This window comes from Pipra filicauda, unplaced genomic scaffold (genome assembly GCF_003945595.2).
Source record: "Pipra filicauda isolate LSUMZ 115617 unplaced genomic scaffold, ASM394559v2 scaffold4_size7858003_pilon, whole genome shotgun sequence".
In the NCBI taxonomy this organism is placed as follows: Eukaryota; Metazoa; Chordata; class Aves; order Passeriformes; family Pipridae; genus Pipra; species Pipra filicauda.
The window spans coordinates 2,831,376-2,841,475 of NW_024104643.1; the positions used below are offsets into that span (position 1 = coordinate 2,831,376).

The 10,100-nt window shown below is 42.7% G+C and overlaps 2 protein-coding genes across 4 annotated transcripts in view; both read left to right on the forward strand.

Moving 5' to 3' along the window:
* OSBPL8 (oxysterol binding protein like 8) overlaps positions 1-7,225 on the forward strand; it is an 88,048-nt gene extending 80,823 nt beyond the window's left edge. For all 3 annotated transcript variants that reach the window (XM_027747738.2, XM_027747739.2, XM_039386685.1), the window contains exons 21-24: positions 1,660-1,747; positions 2,151-2,253; positions 2,815-2,920; positions 3,154-7,225. In XM_027747738.2, coding sequence (XP_027603539.1) covers positions 1,660-1,747; positions 2,151-2,253; positions 2,815-2,920; positions 3,154-3,289 — 433 coding nt within the window. In that variant the 3' untranslated portion in view covers positions 3,290-7,225. The remainder of the gene's footprint in view (positions 1-1,659; positions 1,748-2,150; positions 2,254-2,814; positions 2,921-3,153) is intronic.
* A 104-nt stretch (positions 7,226-7,329) lies between these two features.
* BBS10 (Bardet-Biedl syndrome 10) lies at positions 7,330-9,428 on the forward strand. Its single transcript, XM_027747742.2, has 2 exons — positions 7,330-7,555; positions 7,624-9,428. Exons 1-2 carry the CDS (start codon positions 7,356-7,358, stop codon positions 9,395-9,397), a joined length of 1,974 nt encoding a protein of 657 aa, XP_027603543.1. The 5' UTR covers positions 7,330-7,355; the 3' UTR covers positions 9,398-9,428.
* Positions 9,429-10,100: the final 672 nt, after the last annotated feature.

Here is a 10,100-nt window from a genome sequence, read left to right on the forward strand (position 1 = left end):
TGATACACGCCGAGTTGAGTAACTCTGACGCCATGAAGGATTGAAGTATATTCCTTTGGCTAAACCTGGGAGACCATCTCCTTTCTGTAGAAGAATGGCAAATATTGGGGCAGTGGCCTAAGTATATGTATAGAGAAGACTACAAGAATCCTGAGTACTCTTCATGTCTCCAAGAAATTTGCAACTTAGAGATTTCCTGGAACCAAACAGAGAACCTGTGTATTTAGCAACTCTCAGTAAATTTATTTTCCTTGAATTTCCTTGGCTTCCTTTTAAGTTTGTGCAGACTCTTAGCACTGAAAACATCCAGCAGCAGGGAAATTCCCTAACTAGATTAAATGCTCTGTGACATACCCTCTCTTGGTTTGAACCCTCTAGTGCTGTTGATGCCTCTTCCTGTTAGAACAGTCCAGCTGAATTGACTGCCCATACTCTCAAACGCCGTGTAAAACCATTAGGAAAAGTACTGTACTTCAAATCTGTTAGACTATCCCCTGTGGCTTTAATACCTATCTTGCTAATCTGCATTATTTCATGTGTCCTTGAGGCCTTGTGGTTCAAGGATGTGCCATGGAAATTTTACTATGTGCTAGAAAGCAGCCTGCACTGTCAGCATTCCTTGGAAGAAGCTTCTGTCTCCATTAAGCGTATAATGCTGGCTAACCACCTGGTCCATGTAGAGAGCAGTCTTTTATGCTCACTGTGAAAGATGTGGTCAGTGAGCTGTGGCATTTGTTAAGGTATCTGGATTACAAATACAGAAGAGAGCAATGCCTAGTTCTTAACCCAGTTACCTCAGATGGCATTTAATTCAAATCAGGTTAAACTAAGATGTTAAGTGCAGGACTATGTTCACCACACACGAAACATCTACGAACTATTAAAAGGCATACAGAAGCACATGAAAGGAAATCCATGCTTAATCTACTCTCCCTAAAGCTGCACGTCAGAACGACCCTGATGCAGCTCACTTGCAGTTTCCTGAAACAGTCCACTGAACAGCTGTAATCAGTGGGACCGTTGGTCTTTGCCTTTGGCTACTTGTTACTCTCCACTGAGCTATGTGTCTTATGCTTTTTTTTTTTAAGTCCTGTATCAGGCTATACTTGGAAAAGCATTCTTAAAAAATCAGAACAAGAAAACTGTGCATAGCTCATTAGTGTCTCATGAAGCCAGTCTTGATTACTATTAGCGCCCTTTGGGATGAAAGCAGGTTTGAGGTAACTGATTCTTAACCTCTTCTTCCTAGGCATCTTTTAAAAGAAAAAAAATTGCAACAAAAAGTGGTCAAAAACTAAAATAATTTTTTAATTCCCCTAATTTCCCTGTAGTTCTAAAATAATAACTGTATCTTAAGCAGGAAATCTCTCCATGTTTGACAAATGCATATCACTGGCCAAATAAATTCATAATGATATTGTTGGTTAATACAATAGCTTGTACTCTTAACAGCTGGCTGAGGATTTGACCTGGATGTGAAGTTTATTTTTTGTCTCTCTTGGCCCTTTAGGTTAGGACTGGGCTATAAGTGGAAGATCAGATCACTTACTCCATGTCTGACTTTTATATAGGGAGAGCTTTAGCCTCTTCATACTGAGTAGTTACTCAGCAAGAAAATATTTAAATCACTGTAGTGTTAATAATATTTCCTTTTTCTAGTACCAGACCATGGGACCCTTTGAATGATATGATCCAGTTTGAAAAAGATGGCACAATCCAAACCAAAGTTCGACATCGGACACCAATGGTATGTTCCAGTTCTGACAGCACATGCAGCAAGATCCAGGGACTTGCATATATTATGCATTATCTGTATAAAGGTCATCAAAGCACTGGGATTGATGGGAAATGCTGTTATCCAACAAAAATGTTGTTTACCCAGTCCATAGTCTTTCACTTGTGTGTTGCATCCTAAGCAGTAAATGTGAACTTGAATGGATGGGAATATAAAATACGCAAACTTGAACTCAGCAGTTTAATGTGTATTATCCTATAAATGGTAAGATGCACAAACTTCAGGCTGCTTATGCCTCAAAAATTTTAACTTGGACTTCTATTGAATATTATTCTTTTAACTGTAACTGTTAGAATGTCCTGCTTTGCTACAGTTCTGGTTCTCTGGAAACAACACATAGGTTTATCAATTTTAGGTTACCGTTCCAAAAATTAAACGAAAGCCAGCCAGTCAGAAGAAAGGAGAGTGTGGTTTCTCATCCCCGGAGCCTGATAACCAGGATTCCTCTGGGAGCGAAGGTATGAAAAGATACATTTGCATACAGAAATAATAAATTTATTTGACAGCTAAAGAGTTCAGAGTCACACATACTCTTCTTATCTCAGTGACTGTATTATGTTTTATATCACGTTGGATACGATGTGAAGCACGTTCTGGAAAACCAAAGGAGCAGAACAGCTCATGGTTTTAATTGCAAACTTTCCTTTTAAATGCAGGGTAAGCAGGCTTAAATGCTGCACATATTTAATACCTGGGGGAAAAAAATGGTGTTTGTAAACTCTTTTCTTTCTTAAAACAAGATGAATTGTTTTAATTTGTAGATTAGTATGTGGCTAGGGGGCAGATTTTTGTTGTTGATAATGCTTGCAAAAATTAAACAACATTGTGAGTTAAGGATATTTCAAGCGCCTAAATTGCTGTCCTTCTGTGCTATAGGTGACTCTGAAATAAAGGTTTCAGTAGGAAATAATTAGAAAACTTTCTCCTCATTTTTGCAACTGGTTTAGTTAGTCATTTGTACTTTATTCCTTTTTTGGCTGAAGTCACTTCAATTACATCTGGCTTTTCTATCCTTCAAGCACAACTTCTGAAGCATAATACAAGAATAAGGAAAAAAGGGGCAGACCTTGGTGAACTGCAGAGTGCCATTGAATCTATAAAGGAAACACAAGAAGACATTAAGAGGTAGTACTAATCAAAATGCTTGAAAATTGTTTAGAGAATAGTAATTCTATAGCTTTTTTTCCCATTTTCTGCTTTAGAACCTTGCTGTCTTTATTCTTCTTCACAAATATTGATTGCTCATTGATATTTTATAGTTTTTCTCAAAAGCTCCCTTCGATAGGGAGCCTTAACATAGTAGAAAATGCCAAATTGTCTAGTTTGTAATTTACAGGATATTGTTTTCTATCTTACAGGGACATTATGGCTCTACGAAATAGAGTCTCTTCTAATTCACCACCCGTGGACTACCATTTCCTGCAGTTTAAGCACTATGTCTTCATTTTACTCTTGGTTCTACTACAGCTTGTCATTAATTTCTTGTTCAAATAGGAAGTGTGAACAAGGGCCTTCTCAAACTGGAACGATCAAACTGTTACTGGGGACCATATTTTAAGCTGGACTTTAAATGATGCAATATTATCTAAAAGAACCGTGTAGCAACAACTCACAGAACTTTGCGTCAGTGTTCATGGTTCAGAATCATACTCCTGTCTACCCAGTTGAAGTAAGAATTGTGTAAGTGCCAGTACACTCTTGCTCCTGGTGTGTGCCTCTGTCTCGTAGTCATACGACATCAGCCTTGTGTTTATATTACATCATACACTGTACTGATCAATCTTCACCACAGAATAGATGAAGTTAAAAACTCAGAGGTCAGACCTCGTAGGTAGGATGTGATTCCTATTATGGTAGAATGATAAACAAACATACTTTGTTACATATAAACTTATCATTTTTATAAAAAAGGAACTTTTGAAGTAGCCAACAGCTTTTGTAAATGGCGTTGGGAGTTTGGAAGTAAGCTTTTGCTTAAGGGCAAACAAATACATTATTATACAAAAAATCATGAGCATTAGGAACTGGCAAGTAAAAAGCTGAAGTCTTTGGGAAATCTGCAACATCAGGCCGTGCTGATTTGTTTTGGAAGTATGAAGTTTTTATCCTGAATCACTACAGGCTTGAAAGACAGCTGTTTTATAGTTTTAAAACTTCAGATTCTTCATAAAAACATTCCTGCATCTACTGTACAGAGCACATTTTTAACAGTACAGCACCCAGGAAGGTACTGTCTTGGTCTACTCTCTCTCATGAACTGCAAATATCAAGAATTTCTGGTATGTTTGTAAGTCTTGATAAATCTACAGCTTTGACTTTAGATTTGTGTGTGGCCATGTCAGGGTAAGACTGCTGATGCCAGAATTCTTGCTTATTTTTGAAACAAAATGTGAAGACGAAGAGGTGTGTTTAGTGTTTAGCTTGAGCTGAACCTCCCAAAAGGCAGACAATATAGAACAGGATTCAGGTACTGTCATGAGTTCACTTGCAAATGAAAACGTGTGTTTACAAGGGGAAAGTTCAGAAATTTTGCAGTGGCTAACACCATATATATCAAAACAAATGAGAGGGAAACCCTAAGTATTTGTGAGGAAGGAAATCCCTCCTTACTGCAAGTATATACTACCTACCAGAATACATGAATACACCTACTTAGTATGCTGTAGCCATACAAATTAATGTGAAGATTAAATTTCAATTCAGAAGCAGGGTTCCTAATGTTTTTTTATTTGAAGAAATATATGCATGTGTAGAATTTGTAAAATTTCAGCAAAAAAATTTAGTGCTGGTGTTTATCTGGTGAGTTCCTTGTGCCAGTCAAGCGTACCAAGTCAAGAAGAAGCTGTAGTACTGTAAGGATACTCTCAGTTACCCAGATGAGACAACAGGAAGATGAGCGGCACAATGTGAAGTGCAGACAAGTTCATTTTCAGGGGATCCTCTCAGGAATCAAATCCATCCTGGGCAGTGGAACAGTTCAAAGGGCATGTTTGGCTTTTTAGCATGGCCAGGTTTATCCCTCTGCCTTGAGTAACCTCATTGACTCACCAGGTGATCTGCCTTTCTGTTCCGCATCAGTCTCACTAGTATTTAGTGAAAACACTGTTTACTCTTTTATCTGTCTAGCTTATATATTTCTGTGGCTGACAGCTTCACACACCTCCCCTTCTTTTTTACCTTTCCCCTTCTTTGAGCCTTAGCTATGTAAAAGTTTATTGTGTAAGCACTCAACTTCAGCATATTGCTTACAGCTTCACATTAGCATGGTTTGATCTTGAATAATTTTTCTGGAATGTGGTACCTTAAGCAGATCTTGCATCTATGGGCAAGACCAAAGTCCCTTTGTAAACAAAAAATTACAAATGCCTAAGTCTCTAAGTGGAAACTGAAGTTGTTAGCCATGTATAAAATAGCAGTAAGAAAGCAGAATATTACAGCTTTCACTTAACGTTCTCAGCCTGGAATTTGGCCATTCGTTATTGCATTCAGATGTCAAAGCTTCACCTGTCTTAAGATCCAGTTCGAGCCTTTAAACGTATTCTGTACATGAGAATAATCCACTAAATGAGATTTGGGCCATGACTTCAATCCCCTGAAATAATACTCTGCTAAATTTGTGGTGCTGAAACTCTTGACTGATAGTTATAAGTTTCTATTTCCCTTGTAAATAGAAATGTCCTTCTGCCTTTTCATGTTCATTTTTTAATCACTTCTGTTCAAGAGGAGTAGGTAACACAGTTTGCATGTATTTGTACATGGACCGCGTGGTAGTAACTGGATTTGACCCAGCAAGCTGGCTGGCAGCTTGGTGTTGGACAATGTCAGACTGAACAGATTCTCCATATCTGAAATTCATGCTCAGCTCAAGATAAGTAAAGCACTTGAACAGAGCAAGACAAAATCCCTATGCTTATTTTCCTCTTCAACTTATTTTTTAGAGTTGAATTCTGTTGTAAAAGTAGTTTTAGTGATGATCTGAAAAGGTAAAGGATATGTGATGAAACTTTTTGAAAAGTAAAATTGCAGACTTCTTGAGTGTATGATTAGATAAATTCTGAAAAGTACAGTGAAAACGTAGTAATTCCTGTTCTGATGGGTTTTATATGATGTTCCCTCATTTGAATAGAACAAAGAAACTTCTTGAATTTTTACAGTACAGCTGGTCACAGGCATGTATGGAGCCTTTTCTTTAGTGTATCACCATTGTCCTGTTTAACCATGATGTATAGCAGATCTTGACTCTCCTGCCTGCTTAAGACTGAGTTCTGCTCATAGTTATAAAAATGGATTGTACAGTTTGCAGATGTCGGAGAGCTGTGGCCTCCTACTAGTTTTTGAAGTTTAAAACAGCACTTCATATTTGATTTACAAATCTTGTTTTGTTTGGGTTCCTTCTCTTGTACAGGAAATATTTTCAGAATTTGTTGCCATGTGGTTTTGTTGGGTTTGTTTGTTTTCAAATGCACTCTATGCCTTTAATTTGCCATTCAGGTACAGATTGCCTAGTTGGATACAGATGACCTAAGATAAGAAAAAGTAAATATGCCATGTGAAATGCAACAAGTATCATTTTCAGCAGTAGATGATGTTTCTTGCATTTCACATGTTGATTCCTTTTAAATAGTTGACATTACATGAGAGTATATAGCCTGGTTGTCATGTCATGTTTGGTTTGGTTTGGTTGTTGTTTGCTGCTCTCCTGTGCCTTTGGCAATTTTTTTTTTTTTTTGCTGGACTAGTGTTTATGAAATAGACTTGGGATTCAGTGTTTCCTATAGTTTCTTAAATGCTGTTACTTTTGGTTATTACCACTGTTTGTGTAAATAACGTATAACAAGAATTCTGTACATCTGTAAGTTTTAATTATTTTTATTTCAAGAGTATCCTCAAATCACAGAAAATTTAGCAGATATTCAAGTATTGTAAACAGTGCCTTCTTGATGGGTTTCTTGCTGTTCCGAGACATGTAAAGATTTGTCAAATTTGTGCCATATGTAACATCTGACCTTTTGTTAGGGCTTTTGTGTTTGTGCACTGATTTTCCTGCTTAGTCAGACTCCGGGAGGGGAAAAAAAACTCTTAAAGCATTACATTACTCCCTCTTTCTGGCTGGTGAGCCGAAAGTGGAGGATTTTGGTTGTTTACAGTGAAGCTGCACTACTTTGTAGTAATACAGAAATAGCCATAACGAAGTAAGAACTTCACGGAGACATTATTTGGGCCTTTTCTTTTAACTTTTTCTCCTTTCTGCCCTGCCCCGCTCTGCCAAGCGCGAAAATCAGCCCTCAGGACACAGCGCCCGCCTCCCCCGTCCCCGCGTGTCCCGCGCAGTCCGTCATTCGGGATCACCGCTCTCTGTGAGGGATCTGAACTGTAACAGGGCGGCGGAATCCGCCGCCGCCGCCTCCAATAAAGATGTGTCGCACCTCGGCTCAACCTCTCGGCTCTGTGCGCCGGTCCCCGGGCCGGACCGATTCCCGCTCTCCCCGTCCCCCTGGGCCGCCCCTCGGCCCTTGCCCAGGCGCGGCCGTGACGCGCGGCAGGCGGAAGGGGAGGTGCGATGGCGGCGGCGATGGCGGAGCCCGTGCCGGAGCTGCCGCGGCTGTGGCAGGAGGCGGCAGCGCTGGCGGGGGCGGTGCGCGGCGCGCTGGGGCCGAGGGGCGGGCGGGCGCTGCTGCTGCGGCCCACGGGTGAGGCGGTGCCGACGCGGGACGGGCGGCGGCTGCTGGAGGCGCTGAGGCTGGAGCCGCCTGCGGCCAGGTACCGCGGCGGGGGGGCCGGGCGGGGCCGGCGGCGGCGGCTCCTTAACGCTGGCCGTGTGCCCGCAGGGTGATGGCGGCCCGCGCCTGCAGCCACCGCGCCGCGACGGGGGACGGCGCCAAGAGCTTCGTGGTGCTGCTGGCGGCCGTGCTGGGCGGGCTGCGGGCGGCGGGCGGCGGCGCTGGGCTGCGGCGGGCGCTGCGGGCCTTCGAGGCGCAGGTGCTGGAGCGGGCGGCGGCGCGGGGGCTGCGGCGCCACTGGCGGACGGCGCCGCCCGGGCTCCCGGAGGCGCGGCTGGAGGCGCTGCTGGAGCCGTACCTGGCCGGCCGGCTGGGCCCTGGCGAGCGGCGGCGCCTGGCGCGGCTCTGCGCCGAGTTGTGCCGCCGCTGCGCCCCGACCGCCGCCGCCCGCCCTGAGGCGCTGCGGCTCCTCGCGCGGCGGTTCGCGGCCCTGCACGCCGCCGTGCCCGGCCTGCCCCTGGCCAGCTCCACCATCCTGCCCGGCATCGTCCTCCGCAGGGACTTCGCTGCTTACTGTCCGGCCGAGGGGGAGCTGCGGGCCCTGCTAGTCACCGAGCCCTTGCAGCCCGCCCTGACGGCCCCCGGCGTCGAGTTTGTTGTCGACTCCGAGGGTCAGTATGAGGCTTCCCTGCGCTGGATCACAAGGAGGACAGAAGCCTTAGTGAAACACTTGCAGAGCAACAGCGTTAAGCTGTTACTGTCGAGCACGAAGCAAGACGAACTAGTTATCTATTATGCCCAACTATATGGTGTTTCTGTTGTAGAGTGCTTATTGTCGGAAGAAATGGCCCTTATCAGTGAAATCACCGGCGTCTCGCCTTATGCACCTTTTGGTGATGACATGTACAGGGAAATCACTGAAACTGCGGTGGCATCGTTTTGCCAGCCCTTGCTGCTTGGCTCCAAGAGATGTGTCCACATTGGCTTCACCAGTGTGTGTGCCTTCCAGCCCCATTGCCTGATCCTTTGTGGGCCAGTCGATGGGGTCAATGAGCAACATGCTGCTGCTTTACAAGAGGCCTTCACTATGCTGCAGCAGCTGTTTAAAACAGTTGATCAGAGGGGGGAATGCAAAGCGGAAGGTGAAAGCCAGAACAAAGCCTCAGATGTTTGCAGTTGGGATTCTTCACCTACTCAGAAACAAATTGTAGTAGAAAATATTTCTTGTAATAGTAACCAGGTTTCTGAATGTCAGCTGAAAGCACTTAGTGATGAAACAGAGACAAAAATTTTAGCCCCTGATAAGAGTAGTTCACTGGTGGACAAGCAAAAGAGCTACAGCACTGCTGTGTTGGCATGTAATGCTGATACAGTGACTGCGTGTGAGCTCCTGGATGTTGGCAAAGGTCTAGAGAAAACATGTTGCAATATAGTTCCATTTAAACAGGAAGAGAGTTGTGTAGGTATTGCACAGGATCATTCCAGCTCCCTCATAGAAGCAGGATCAGTTTTGCCAGTAGGAGGTTACTTTGAAATCCTTTTACATTATTATATTCAGTACTATGCAAAACAGTGTCAGCAGTCAGAGGTAGCTGTCGTATCTAATGTGGTTGCTGATGCTTTGCTAAGTATCCCTAAGGCCTTGTACAGGACAACAGAACTAGACAGCTTTACCAAATTCTATCTCAAAGCTGTTAATTCACTCCGAAAAAATCAACCACTACCAGGGAACAAGGAAGGCTTAGAGTCAGTGTATTGCAAATACCAGTTAGTCGTTTCAGTTCTTCATTGTGTTACAGAGCTTCTCTCCATTGACTTAATAATTGGTATTAAGCAGCCGGTGCAAAAAATTGAGGACCATGATTCAGAAGATGACTTTTGAAATCATTAATAAAGAATGGTTTTGATTATGTCTTATGTCTTTATGTCTTCTTGTCAAATGGATGTGTCTCAAAATTCAGTGCTAGAGAGTAAAAGATATCTTTTTAAGTCTAGAGATCTAATGTGCTACTTCTTTTAGAAGAAAAGGAAAAAAAGGGCTAACCAGCTGAAGATAGCCTGGGACAGCTTGGGAGAATGTGTTGACTCAGTTTACACACCACAGAGAGTGGTGTGTTTGGGCATGCACTGAGGTTGTAGCAGCCTATGGGTTTTTCTTCATGCACTGTTTCCCAGAGATTATTTCTGTTTTGTGCTGTTATTCTATTATATTTCTAAATATGGGTTGTCCTCCATGTAAAGTGAGTCAGGTACACATGGACACATGTTTCGACTGAGATCCAAACTCAAAATATCATGTAAAGTGCAGGCATACTGGTATTAATAGACAAAGATTAAAAGAATGTTTTTTAAAAAAATCTTGATGTTTTAACTCTCCTTTCTGCAGCCCTTGGCAAACTTACATTCTGCCCCATGTGAAATTCAGCAGACTGTTTTGAAGGTGCTCAGCCCAACCGCAAGGAGTGTAGGTGCGTTTTAAGCAAAGTAATCCTATTTGTCAGGTAGCAGATTCACATATACAGGCAGGTAGTTTCCTTTTTTTTTTAATTAAAAAACAGTTTAAGTTGCATGAATAGTAATGTACA